The sequence below is a fragment of the Scyliorhinus torazame genome, chromosome 8 (genome assembly GCF_047496885.1).
Source record: "Scyliorhinus torazame isolate Kashiwa2021f chromosome 8, sScyTor2.1, whole genome shotgun sequence".
Lineage (NCBI taxonomy): Eukaryota > Metazoa > Chordata > Chondrichthyes > Carcharhiniformes > Scyliorhinidae > Scyliorhinus > Scyliorhinus torazame.
The window spans coordinates 210,752,047-210,766,819 of NC_092714.1; the positions used below are offsets into that span (position 1 = coordinate 210,752,047).

The 14,773-nt window shown below is 46.3% G+C and overlaps 1 protein-coding gene across 5 annotated transcripts in view; it reads left to right on the top strand.

The window, feature by feature from the left end:
- Positions 1 to 14,541, top strand: part of ripor3 (RIPOR family member 3) — a 412,703-nt gene extending 398,162 nt beyond the window's left edge. For all 5 annotated transcript variants that reach the window (XM_072514737.1, XM_072514735.1, XM_072514736.1 and 2 more), the window contains 2 exons: positions 7,778 to 7,868; positions 13,892 to 14,541. In XM_072514737.1, coding sequence (XP_072370838.1) covers positions 7,778 to 7,868; positions 13,892 to 13,986 — 186 coding nt within the window. In that variant the 3' untranslated portion in view covers positions 13,987 to 14,541. The remainder of the gene's footprint in view (positions 1 to 7,777; positions 7,869 to 13,891) is intronic.
- Positions 14,542 to 14,773: the final 232 nt, after the last annotated feature.

A 14,773-nucleotide genomic window follows, 5' to 3' on the forward strand; every position in this document is an offset into this window, starting at 1 on the left:
TGTAATGCTGTCTCTGGAACATGAAGGCAAATTTGTATTTACAGTAATGGTCTAAAAGGATGGACCAGAAGCCGTTACTGAAGTCTAAAACTGTGAAATATTTTGCATGCGGCGCTCGCAAAATCATGGCTTCTGGGCTAGTAGCAACAAGGGGAGGCTGTGATGGGGGTTGTTTGATTCACCATACGATAGTCAATTGTGAGTCTCCAGGAAACGTCCAGTTTCCTTACTGGTCATATCGGGGAGTTATTAGGGGAGGCAATGGGGCGCAAGACTCCCTGTTGTAATAAACTGCTAATTGCTTCCCCCACTTCCCCTTGAAGCCGTACTGTCTCTGGGGTTTTGGATCAGGGCCTTCTATCATTACTTCTTCTGTCATTCGACCACAATCATGCTCGTGGTCGGTGAACACCTGTGTATATTTGGCTAATATGCTCTGTGCTTCTGGATCTTCAGCCATCTCTGTGGGTTTTTGATCCAAAGTTCCCCAATGGTAGAAATTCGGCCTGTGTATTTTCCTGCGGATACCTCGAGCGGGGATTCGCATGTAGGTGGCATTAAACTTGTTGTGTTCGGTGTTTGTTGTCCAGCAAGGAATCTACAGAACTGCTGGTGACTTGTCCAAAGCAGGATTTTATTAATGCATCCGTGGTAAGGTACCGATCAGATACAGAGCACGTTATCATAGAGTTTCTTTCGAGTCCCGTGTACCCCTATGCACGACTGTCCTCATGTACGTCTTACAACCGTCTGAGGATCACCAGATCTGCCCGGACTTATATCTGACGCCTTCTGCTGGTGGGAGGTCACAGTGCTGCATACATGGAATATTATCTACAGGCATATCACAACATCCCCCTTCCTTAGGAGATAGTGAAGTTTGTTTACAAACATGATTACTATCATTACTCTATACATTAGTCATAAGCAATATAACAGGTTTAACTAGGGTGTCCATTAACATGATATGCATGGTCAGTGTCCGTCCCTTTCACGCAGGTCAATGTGCCTCTCCCATGGGATCACCCCTGTGATCACTTGTGCTGTTTCCAGCCTTTTCAAAGACTAGTTTCTATGCTGGTCTCTTGCTTCATATCCTCTTTATACTGTGCCTTTGAAAGGCATGCACCCGAGATTGCCACACGTGCATCACCAGCTTCTTTGTTCGTGTCTTCCAACGATGGTGTTTACTTCTTCGTTGTGTTTTTTTTTCTGTCTCCGACTTGTTGGTCATCAAATTGCTTTCTTTTCTTTTGTTTTTGCCAGTGGGATGAGTGAGCGCTCCCAGTTTTCTCCTCTTTCTCCTTCTTGTTTTAACAATTAGTTTGTGAATTCTTTTCTTTTTATGATTGGGCTTGGCAGGTTCGGTCTTGGTCTGCACCCCATGCTTGGAAGTATGCGGATGCTCAGGTGGAACCTGAGGCGCTGACGCGTCACCATGGGGTGACCACGCCCAATTCTGCACCCTCAATTGGATGTTGGAGCACCTTGCTTTCTGGTGCCTGGGTGGAGGTTAGGTCTACGACAACAGGTGTTGCCCCTTCCTCACTCGCTGCATTGGCTCCTCATCACTGGAACTGACGATGCAGACAGTCTCTGGTTATGACGGTCCAGGCGTTGGGTCATCCTGGTCTTGCTCGAGTATCTGTGTGTGATCCATTGCGCTACACATCGGGATAGTCATCAGTTCCTCCCACTTATTTCTGGTGGAGTGACCTCATGCAGCAGGGAGCTGACCACCGCATCCATTTCAGAGGCCTGAGATAATCACCAGGTGCCTCTGGAGTAAGCTTCTCCACCATTGGTTTAATGTCCAGTGTTGTTACCTTATCACGTCCTCAAAACCATCATTTTGTCATCACCCTCCGCTGACTCACTTCCAGAATCATCGGACTGGATTCTCCGCACCCCGACACCGAAATCGCGGCTGATCCTGCGGGCCCCGAAAAGTACGCCGCGCCGTGCAGCATCTACCTGGGGCCATTGCTGGAAGCCTGCTCCGCCATTCTCCGCCCCCGAACGGCCAAAGTCCCGTCGGCGAGGGCCATTCATGTTTCTTTCCTGGTTTTGTGGGTTTGGCAGCACTCATCTGTTTGACGTCCTGCCCCCAAGCAAGCACGGGTTATATTGCGGATAACCCTTGCTCCGTTGTGGCCATTGTCATCGGAGCCAAAGTTTTTGCATGCCTTCTGACCTCCGTCGGTGACACTTGCGATCAGGGTACAAATCCATGTTGACCTGTGGTAGGGGGTTAATTGTCCTCTGTTTAACTGCCTGATGACACCAATAAACTGATTCCAGAGCTGACCAGCATATGCCATCAGAGTTCCCCTCTCTTTTGCTGACAATTATTTAGGCCGTCCACTGGATAGTCCCGATATTGTACCCTCCGGCCGTCAGAATGGCTGCCTTCATTTTGAGTAGGGTTCTTTTCGCCACGTTTCGAGGTTCGGTAAGGGCAGATCGGATTGCGGGATTTAAACATATCAGTGTGAGTTTAATCTCTTCCACCTCGTATAAGCCATTTAAAATGTGGTATTGTGCCATGTTCTCGATTGTATCACGTAAGTCACATTGTGGTTCTGTCCATCCTGTTTGGTGTAAGACTTTGGGGCAGCACGGTGGCGCAGTGGGTTAGCCCTATTGCCTCACGGCGCCGAGGTCCCAGGTTCGATCCCGGCTCTGGGTCACTGTCCCTGTGGAGTTTGCACATTCTCCCCGTGTTTGCGTGGGTTTCGCCACCACTACCCAAAGATGTGCAGGCTAGGTGGATTGGCCAGGCTAAATTGCCCCTTAATTGGAAAAAATGAATTGGGCACTCTAATTTTTAAAAAAAAGAAGACTTAAGGCCATAAGACATAGGAGCAGAATTAGGCCACTCGGCCCAGCAAGTCTGCTCCGCCATTCAATCATGGCGGATATTTTTCTCATCCCCATTCTCCTGCCTTCTCCCCATAACCCCTGATCCCCTTATTGATCAAAAACCTATCTATCTCTGTCTTAAAGACACTCAGTGATTTGGCCTCCACAGTATTCTGCGGCAAAGAGTTCCACAGATTCACCACCCTCTGGCTGAAGAAATTCCTCCTCATCTCTGTTTTAAAGGATCGTCCCTTTAGTCTGAGATTATGTCCTCTGCTTCTAGTTTTTCCTACAAGTGGAAACATCCTCTCCACGTTCATTCTACCCAGGCCACGCTGTATCCTGTAAGTTTCAATAAGATGCCCCCTCACCCTTCTAAACTCCAACGAGTACAGACCCAGAGTCCTCAACCGTTCCTCATAAAACAAGCTCTTCATTCCAGGGATCATTCTGGTGAACATCCTCTGGACCCTTTCCAAGGCCAGCACATCCTACTTTCGATACGGGGCCCAAAACTACTCACAATACTCCAAATGGGGTCTGACCAGAGTCTTATATAGCCTCAGAAGTACATCCCTGGTCTTGTATTCTAGCCATCTCAATATGAATGCTAACATTGCATTTGCTTTCCGAACTGCCGACTGAAACTGCATGTTAACCTTAAGTGAATCGTGAACAAGGACTCCCAAGTCCCTTTGTGCTTCTGATTTACTGCAGCTTGCATTTTAGTTTGAGTTCCTCTAGCTGCTTAAGCACGGCTTCCCTCTCACTGACGGCGCGCTGGGTGATTTAATTTTATCGTACTGAGCCTGGAACTGGCTCATGTGTATCACGTTAACGCAGTTTCTTTCCTCCCTGTTTCCAGTTGCTGAATGCGCGCGGCAGCACCCACCAGGTCCTGCTTTAATTGTGTTACCTGACTATCTTTTTCTTGCTTTAATTGATTGAGCTTTGCTTTATCCAACCTGGACTGGATTATCTGAGCTTTCTCTTGCCTCAACTGTATTATTTGCACCGCCTTATCCTGCTTCAATTGACTGATCTGCTCTTCTCTGTCTTGCCTTAATTGGGTGATCTGGGCTTCTCTGTCCCATTTGACTTTGAAAATCTCCTTGCGATCACAATCGCTTTAGAGAGTTTGGGGGCCCATTTATCCACTTCCTTATGGGCATACTTCCAACATAGAACATAGAACATACAGTGCAGAAGGAGGCCAATCGGCCCATCGAATCTGCACCGACCCACTTAAGCCCTCACTTCCACCCTATCCCCATAACCCAATAACCCCTCCTAACCGTTTTGGACACTAAGGGCAATTTAGCATGGCCAATCCACCTAACCTTCACGTCTTTGGACTGTGGGAGGAAACCCACGTAGACACGGGGAGAATATGCAGACCACAGACAGTGACCCAAGCCGGGAATCGAACCTGGGACCCTGGAGCTGTGAAGCAACAGTGCTATCCACTTGTGCTACCGTGCTGCCCAAACCGGGAGAGGGGTCCAGTTGACACTAAATTCCCTACCAGACTTTACCCTATTCTCTCGCCTATACTACTACTGAGTACTGTTTGTAAACCTTGCGCTCCAGGTAGCTAGTTTATGGCTCAATATGGTTCAATTTACTGATCAAAATCTGTATTAGTCCTTCTGTCCGTCACGTGGAGCATTTGTCTTCTTAATTCAGGCTCAGACGGAGTGTCAGAGAAGACTGGGTTCGAATTTGGAGCAACGTGGTAACTTCTTATCAAAGTTCCATCTGTGTCAATGTTTTGTCTGCAAACCATAAGACCTAGGAGCGGAAGTAAGGCCATTCGGCCCATCGAGTCCACTCCACCATTCAATCATGGCTGATTTCAACTCAAATTACCCGCTCTCTCTCCATAGCCCTTAATTCTTCGAGAAATCAAGAATTTATCAACTTCTGTCTTAAAGACACTCAACGTCCCGGCCTCCACCGCCCTCTGTGGCAATGAATTCCACAGACCCATCACTCTCTAGCTGAAGAAATTTCTCCTCATCTCTGTTCGAAAGTGACTCCCTTTTATTCTAAGGCTGTGCCCCCAGGTCCTAGTCTCCCCTGCTAATGGAAACAACTTCCCTACGTCCACCCTATCTAAGCCATTCATTATCTTGTAAGTTTCTATTAGATCTCCCCTCAACCTCCTAAACTCCAATGAATATAATCCCAGGATCCTCAGACATTCATCGTATGTTAGGCCTACCATTCCTGGGATCATCCATGTGAATCTCCGCTGAACCCGCTCCAGTGCCAGTATGTCCTTCTTGAGGTGTAAGGCCCAAAATTGCTCACAGTGTTCTAAATGGGGCCTAACTAGTGCTTTATAAAGCTTCAGAAGTACATCCCTGCTTTTATATTCCAAGCCTCTTGGGATAAATGACAACATTGCATTTGCTTTCTTAATTACGGACTCAACCTGCAAGTTTACCTTTAGAGAATCCTGGACTAGGACTCCCAAGTCCCTTTGCACTTCAGCATTATGAATTTTGTCACCGTTTAGAAAATAGTCCATGTCTCTATTCTTTTTTCCAAAGTGCAAGACCTCACACTTGCCCACGTTGAATTTCATCAGCCATTTCTTGGACCACTCTCCTAAACTGTCTAAATCTTTCTGCAGCCTCCCCACCTCCTCAATACTACCTGCCCCTCCACCTATCTTTTTATCATCGGCAAACTTAGCCAGAATGCCCCCAGTCCCGTCATCTAGATCGTTAATATATAAAGAGAACAACTGTGGCCCCAACACTGAACCCTGCGGGACACCACTCGTCACCGGTTGCCTTTCTGAAAAAGAATCTTTTATTCCTTCTGCCTTCTGCCTGACAGCCAATCGTCAATCCATGTTAGTACCTTGCCTCGAATACCATGGGCCCAATTGAGACTCAGCAGTCTCCCGTGATTCACCTCATCAAAGGCCTTTTGGAAGTCAAGATAGATAACATCCATTGGCTCTCCTTGGTCTACCCTATTTGTTATCTCTTCAAAGAACTCGAACAGGTTTGTCAGGCACGACCTCCCCTTACTAAATCCATGCTGACTTCTCCTAATCTGACCCTGCATTTCCCAGAATTTAGAAATCTCATCCTTAACGGTGGATTCTAGAATCTTGCCAACAACCGAGGTTAGGCTAATTGGCCTATAATTTTCCATCTTTTTCCTTGTTCCCTTCTTGAACAGGGGGGGTTACAACAGCGATTTTCCAATCCTCTGGGACTTTCCCTGACTCCAGTGACTTTTGAAAGATCATAACTAACACCTCCACTATTTCTTCAGCTATCTCCTTTAGAACTCTAGAACTCAAACCTCAGATACTTCGACCAATATTTTAATCAAAGTTTTACCTAGGTGTCTTTTAATAGCGAGAAGGACAAAGGATAAACACAAATATAAATTCAACAATCTTTATTAGCGTACAGTTAACCCAAAATATATAATACTAGAAACACCCAAGATTCAGTTATAACATCACAAAGATGGCTTGATCAAACTGTGGGTCCGATTCTTGAGTCACTCTGGTCCGTCATTTCGCTGGTAGCTTCTTCCTTCCTTCCTTCTCAGATGTCTCGATTGCCTCTGGCTGGAGTCTTCACTGCTGATATGCCTCAGGTGCCTGTTTTCATCCACCCTCCATCACACCCTTTTTCCATTTCCTCTGGCTTTCTGCCATGAGGCCGCGGGGTGGAGTATCAGCACCCAATGTTCTGGTTGATTCCCATACAAGATAACAGCAGAAACTCTGGGAGCCTGAGAGTTTGGCTCGATCTGAGCTACTGACAATTGACCGGTCATGTCAAAATCTCCTGCTGAGTGATTGATGGGTGTGTTCCGGACATATTTCTGGCAGTTGTCAGTCGATTGTGTATTTGACTTTGGCTAATTCCCAACAGCATGCCTGAGCTTTGATTGCAGTTTGATTTAAAGTGCCCAATTCTTTAATTTTAAATATCCAATTTAATTGGGCTCAAAACCAGGCCCCGTCAGGTTACCACACCGCCTTCTGCCCTGTAAGGATTCTGTGGCTGGAAAGCTGCAGTCATAATGTCAAAAATATTATACCAGCGACATGAAAGTGTCTTTTAATGTAAGGACATTATGTTACCAGCCATTCCTGATTCAGCTTTCACGTCTACTTCAAAATAATTATGTCCTCCCCCCCATTCGGTATTTTGCATCCAAAGTTTACAAACTCGTATTCCAAATGTCGTGCTTAATCAAACATTTGTTTACTCTTTCAGAGGATGTGGGTGTCACTGGCAAAGCCATAAATTGTTGTCCATCCTTCATTGTCCTTGAACTTGAATGGTTTGCTGGGCCATTTCAGAGGGAAGTTAAGAGTCGCCTGTCTGCCAGACCAAATAAGGATGGTGGATTTCCTTCCCGACAGGGCATTAGTGACCCAGATAGGTTTTTACATTTGATGATGAATATCTTAGTTACCATTAAGCTAGATTTATGTTCCAGATTTATAAAATGCAAATTCCACTAGATGCCTTGGTGGGATTTGAATCCACGTCCCCTGAACTGACATCCCCTGAGCATGAGCCTGTTTTCTGTCTCACCAGTCCAGTGACACCATGCCACGATCTCCGCTGTTTAAGACAAATGTTCTGGAGCTAAGTTCTAGTGTATTTATTTCATCTCTTTATAAGTCTTTGTAGGCATTCTGAAATGTGATTTGTAGTTTTGGACTGACCAAATCTGACAAAGGATGCATTCTAATTTTTGAAGTGAAGAAAATAGCTTGGTGGGCAACTCATGAAAATTACTGTGTTATCAAATTGCTTGTGTTGCAAACACAAATGAAGAGTTGGGGAAACAATTGGAAGATGTAGCAGAACTATTAAACTTGCTCTTACACAGGTAATAGAATTTCTCAATTTGTTCTTCCTTCAAGGCTGTGGAAAGCATTGAACAGATTGCCAGCTTGTGCCACTCTCAAAGAGTGAATGTGCGAGACGCAGCAAGAGAAGCCCTCCAATCTTTTGGTAATGTTTATTCTTGAAATATAAACTCTTTCTATTCTCTTTTCTCATCAATTTGCGATCTTCCTGGTGGAGTACATTTGAAAAAGTACCAGTTGCCTTCTAATATCTCATCCAAGTGGCTATTATTCATTTGTTAACCTTAATGCTGTGTCTTGATATTCTATTACCTTGAGGGCATTACCAATTAGCTTAACTCCTTCACTCAACATTGCTTTTCTCCCCACCGATGGAAATGCAGAATCCAAGTGACTTCTTCAGAGCTGAATAGAGGGAGAAATGGGATGGACTTTATATGGTGGAAGAGTTGGAGCAAAATAGAAGGTCAGGGATAGGTGGGAGCTCAGGAGATTTGACAAAGATGTCGTAGGCACAAGTCAAAGGGAGTGCAGGAAGAATCTAATGCTGGCCTAAAGGTCAGATGGCAAAACGTATTGATAGCAGAACAAGTCAGTGCTCTCTGAAAGTAAAACATTAAAAAAAAAAGTGTGGCCCTTTGGAGTCCAAAAAGAGGAAAGAAAATCAAAATGGAGGAGAGTGAGTCATGGTCTGAAGCTGTTGAACTCGGGGTGTAAAGTGCCTAATCAGAAAATCAGGTGATGTTCCTCCAGTTTGCATTGGGCTTTACCAGAACATTTCAGAACCAGAACATTTCAGAAGGCTAAAGATGGAAAAAGAGAGGAAGATGTTGAATTGAAATGACAAAAGACGGGAAGGTCAAGAGTCACTTTTGCAGACTGAATGAAGGTGCTCCGCAAAGCAGTCACCCAATCTGGTTTCAGTTTCCACAACAAAGAGGAAAAGCATTGAGAGCAGCACATATAGAAGAACCATTGAGTTCAACAACTTCATGCCATGAACTTGGTTCTTCATTTTGACCATTCTCCCCACCGGGCGACCTCCCCCCCCAATTCTGTAACTTGTTTTGCTTTCAGAGAGCAATGACTCTTGTTCCAGTAACAGATTCTGCCATCTGACCTTTTAAGCCACCAAGGACACCTTTTCTAGTCTTTAAACCTACTATTAACACTCCCTTTGATATCCTTGTTAAATCTCTCCTGAATGCCCATCTATCCCAGACCAATTTTGCTCCATCTTTTCCACAGTAAGAAATCCATCACATTTTACCTCTCTTCACCTCTAAAGAGTTAACTCTGTTTCTCTCAACACAGATGCTGCCAAACCTACTGTTTTTTCCAGCATTTTGTTTGAGATTTCCAGCATTCACTTTAGCTTAAACTTTCCTCAACACTTCTGAATGACATTGTTTGTATACTTGGTTGGTCCAACTGTAAAATGGTTATCTATGTTTCCATGTGGGAAATTTTACAAATATGGCTATTCACATGGCGCTTTTGTCTGTTTCTTTGGCATTACACATTTATAAGCCATTGTGCGTGCAAGGCTTATTGTAAATCAAAGAGGACAATCAAAATGAAAAAGAAAGCCATAATGCTGGTTGTATAATACAATGAATGGTTCCAATTATATACCTTAGAATGTGAAAGCACAGTTCACACAATGATTACTTGGCTGACATTCGGTCGAGAGGGCACAATTCCCTCCATCCAAACATTGGGAATATAAAATACATCATTGGCACCGCACGAACCCCGTTTTTGTCACGGCCTCCATCCTTATTCCTGGTCAATGCCCCCAAACTTGTGCCCTTACATGAGGCCGCCTCCACCCGCTCCCACACCGACCCCTCCCCCACTACCCACTTCCTAATGACGGCTATATTTGACGCCCAGTAGTTCGTAAAGTTTGGTAGTGCCAGCCTTCCCCCACTCCACTCCAACTGCAGTTTCTTTACTCGTGGGACCTTTACCCGCCCACACAAACCCAGATATCACCCTATTCACCCGCTTGAAAAAGGCCTTTGGTATAAAAATAGGGAGGCACTGGAAAACAAACAAAAATCTCGGGAGAACCGTCATTTTTACGGTCTGTACCCTCCCCGCCAGTGACAACGGGAGCATGTCCCACGCCGGAAGTCCTCCTTCATTTGTTCAACTAATCGGGCCAGATTTAATTCATGTATCTGCTCCCATCCTTGTGGCACCTGAATATCCAAGTAGCGACGGCAACTCCCCCAGTCTCCTCTCCTGTCGCCTCGCCTGCATCACACAAAACTCGCTTTTACCCATATTCAATTTGTACCCAGAGAACCAGCCAAATTCCCCTAGGATCTGCAAAATCTCCCCCAGCCCCCTAATGGGTCAGAAATATATAGGAGTAGGTCATCTGCATATAACGAAGCCCTGTGTCCCCCCCCCCCCCCCCCACTCCTCCCCCTGGACCAGCCCCTTCCAGTCCTTTGGCGCTCTCAGCGCCATCGCTAATGGCTCTATAGCCAAGGCAAACAACAATGGAGAGAGGGGACATCCTTGCCTCGTCCCAGTGTAGTCTAAAGTAGTCTGAACTCACCCAATTTGTCCGCACACTTGCCACCGGTGCCTGACCACTGGTCCTGATACAGCAACCGAACCCAGTCAATAAAGCCCTGCCCAAACCCAAACCGTCCCAGGACCTCCCACAAATAATTCCATTCCACCCGGTCAAAGGCCTTCTCCCCATCCAATAGTGACCACCGCCTCCGCCCTCCTCCATTGGAGGGCATCATGATCACATTCAGGAGCCTTCAAACATTGGCCGTTAGCTGTCTGCCTTGGACAAATCCCGCCTGGTCTTCCCCCATCACCCCCGGAACACAATCCTCTATCCTCGAGGCCAGCAATTTGGCATCGACATTCAGTAGGGAGATTGGTCTTTATGACCCACATCGCTCTGGGTCCTTCTCCCGCTTCAGGATCAATGAGATCGAAGCCTGTGACATTGTTGGGGGAAGAACATCGCGCTCCTTTCCCTCATTAAATGCCCTCACCAGCAGCGGGCCCACCATTGCAGAAAACTTCTTATAAAATTCCACTGGGTAGCCGTCTGGTCCCTGGGCCTTGCCCGACTGCATGGCCCGAATCCCTCTACTACTTCTACAATCCCGATCGGGACTCCGAACCCCTCCACCAACCCTTCCTCCATCTTCGGAAACTTCAACCCTTCCAAAACCTGCCTCATTCCCTCCACCCCAGCTGGGAGCTCCGACTGTAAAACTCCATGAACACCCCGTTCACCCCCGCTGGGTCCAAGACCATGTTCCCCCCTCAATCCTTCACTCCTCCTGTCTCCCTCGCCACGTCCCTTTTCCTGAGCTGGTGTGCTAGCATCCTACTGGCCTCTCACCATACTCGTATAGCGCCCCTCTCGCTTTCCTCAACTGCTCCACCGCCTTCCCTGTCGATATCAGACCAAACTCCATCTGCAGCTTCTGCCACTCCTTCAACAACCCTGCCTCCGGGGCTTCAGAATACCTTCTGTCCACCTGGAGTATCTCCTTAACCAGTTTATCCATCTCTGCCCGCTCCACCTTCTCCTTATGAGCCCGAATCGAAATTAGCACCCTACGAATCACTGCCTTCAGCGCCTCCCATACCGTTGCTGCCAAAACTTCCCCCGTGTCATTTAATTCTGGATGGCCTCCCTCACCTGCCTGCACACCCCCTCATCCGCTAACAGTCCTACATCCAATCTCCATTGCGGGCGCTGACCCTCCTTGGTCACCCGTAAATCCACCCGGTGTGGGGCATGGTCCGACACAACGATCGCCGAATACTCGGCATCCACCTCTCCCGCCAGCAAAACCTTGTTCAAAACAAAAGAAAAATCAACCCAGGAGTACACTTTGTGAACATGGGAGAAAAAAGAAAACTCCTTCGCTCTTGGCCATCCGAACCTCCACGGATCTCTCCTGTAGCATTGCCACGTCTGCCTTCAAACTCTTCAAATGCGCGAACACGCGAGCCCTTTTGACTGGCCCATTCAGCCCTCTCACGTTCCATGTGATCAGCCTGGTCGGGGGGCAAACCCCCTCACCCCTCGCTGGTCAACCATCACCCTTCTTGGGCCAGCCTCCAGCTCGCGTCACGCACCTCCTCAACCCGCCCTTGGGTGTTCACCCTCATCGACCTCCAATTTGTCTCTAAGCGCCAATCCCCCTCACTAACAAAATAACAATCCCAACCCCCCATAACAACTTATCACCTGCTTGCTCCCCCGCTGCACTTCCATGAGCTAGTCCGCCCAGCTACCCTGCCCATGGCACCAAGCATCCCTCCACCCCGCACGAACATACATATGCAAAACAGCAATCCCCAACAAACACAAAGAAGAAAATTCCACCCACCATCCTCCACTAAGAACAAAGGTAACCCGCATACAAAACTGTGCAACGGCCCAAAAATTGGTACAAACAACCATACATACAAAACACAAAGAGAAAACAAATTTAGCAACATAGGTACAGAGTTACTCGCCCCCAGGTTCAATGTCCTCCATTACCTGCCAGCCCCCTATCCTTAAAGTTCATTGCCTCATCCGGCGATCCAAAATAAAATTTTTGACCCTCGTACGTGACCCACAAACGAGCTGGGTACAACATGCCGAACTTCACCCCCTTTGAAGAGGACCAATTTAACTTTTTAAGTCCTTCTTTTGGCCAGTTCCGCATCCAAGTCCTGGGTAAATACGCAGCTCGTTCTCTTCCCATTTGCAGGTCCTCGTCTGCCTGACCCACCTCAAGATCTGCTCCTTGTCCAGGAACCGGGGCATTTGTACCACTATCGCCCATGGCAGCTCATTCATCTGCGGCTTCCTCATAAGCGCTCTATGCGCCCTGTCCACCTCCAAGGGCCAAGTAAACACATCTTCCCCCAGTAGATTCTCAAACATACGCGCCACATATGTCCCGGTGTTCGATCCCTCACTGCCCTCTGGGAGGCCCATGATGTTCAGGTTCTGCCTGTGCTACCTGTTCTCCAGATCCTCCACCTTCTCTTGCAGCCTTTTCTGGTGGTCCCTCATCAGCTCCATCTCCGCCGCCATCGCGGTTAGCTGGTCCTCGTGCTCAGCCACAGCCTCTTCCACCTTCTGGATTGCCTAGCCCTGGACTTCCAATCTCTGCTCCACATGATCAGTCCCCGTCTTAATTGGGTCCAGGTATTCTTGTCTTTGCTTGGCAAAGCTCTCCTGAAGGAATTCTACCAGCTGCTCCGTTGACCACTGGGCCGATAATCCGAGTCCCTGAACATTCGCCATGTTTTCCTGTGCTGCAGACTCTACTCCCTTCTTTGCCCAACCATCTCTCCTTTGCAGACCACTTCTGGCCCACAAATCCATAAACCGGTGGGGGGGTTCTTCTCCTCTACCTCCCCAGTCTCCTATTTTACCAATCAAATCCCCCATCAGTCGGGGGAAAAGGTCCCAAAGGTCCACCACGAGCGGGGGCTACCAAATAAGCGACCACTCACTCCATGGCCACCACTGGAAGTTCCAGAATTCTCATCCTTGAATGTACTATCATTGTGTACACAGTGCTACAATTCCTCCCCCATGATTGTGTTCCTGTGGTCTCTTCTGCCAACCTCTTCAGCATGTCACTGGTAGCTATACCTTCAGTACATTGGCTCCATTATCTGGAAATCTCTTCTGCACTCCTCTGTCGCTCCACTTACCACCCAACGGCCCACACTTCTTCAGCTATGCCACTTACCACCCAATTGCCCCCTATCCCGATCATGCTAATAACTCCTTCGTCCTCCTAATGGGGTGATGGTGGCGCAGTGGTATTGTCACTGGACTATTAATCCAGAGACCCAGAGCTATGCTCTGGGGACCCAGGTTCAAATCCTGCCATGGCATATGGGGAAATTGGAATTCAATAAAAATATGGAATTAAGTCTAATGGTGACCATGAAACTATTGTCAATTGTCATAAAAACCCACTCAAGTTCATGAGTTCCTTCCACAATATTGTTAACTACTGATCTTGAGAAAATCAGCAAAATTCTCCCGAACCAAATTATTTTCGCCAAATTTATAAATCAAGCTAATGAACATCTGCCTGACAAATCTATTTTATTGTTCAACATGTGGCGGTCTGTTACACATTCTTTCATTTCATTGTGCAGGTGTGAAAGGTCGTTTGGCTTTTGACAAGGTGAACATGTTACGGCACGAAGAAGGCTTGAACCAAAATTCAACTACTGAAATTACCATTCTCTGAATTTTGAACTATTCTTTTCAAAACCAACCCCAATAGGCATCGGTAAATAACGTGCTGTGTTAAATAATTTTGCTTATACCATTTCTATATTGTATAAAGATTTGCAGTCAAAATGTAACATTTATTTTTTTTCTGTCTCATACAAGTGGTTATTTGATATTGGTATGCAATAAAGTGGTGAGATTTAGATCACTAATCCATACCGCTGCAGTGCTCTTTGAAACTTTTATACTTGCAAATATTCCATCGAGAATATTCTGCAAGATAGAGATTCTTACTCTAGATTCAATTTTTATAATTGTTAATCCCAAACATTTTGAACTTCAGTATGTTAAAATGTCAGTGCAATGTGGGGAAAGGCAGATTGCATTACCAAACATTTTCGCTGTTTAAAGTGGATCATTTATTCAGTTAAAGGTGTACCTTGTGTTGCCCTATTATGTATTTTCTTTTATTTTCATGTACTTAATGATCTGTTGAGCTGCTCGCAGAAAAATACTTTTCACTGTGCCTTGGTACACGTGACAATAAACAAAATCCAATCCAATCTAACAAGCCCTTGTTAAACTTAAGCCATTTGTTACTTTAAAGTAGGCACCCAGAACAAATCTTTGCCTCTTATACTCCTCCCAGCGACAGCGTTCAAATCTGGAATTGTCTTCTAAACAATTAGTTATTCTTCTTTGAGATATCTATGGGAAAATAGATGACATTTTTGCCTAGAGTGAACTTTATGACAAAATACCGAGTGTTATGATGTTGGAATGGAGTCTGTTACAGACCCTAG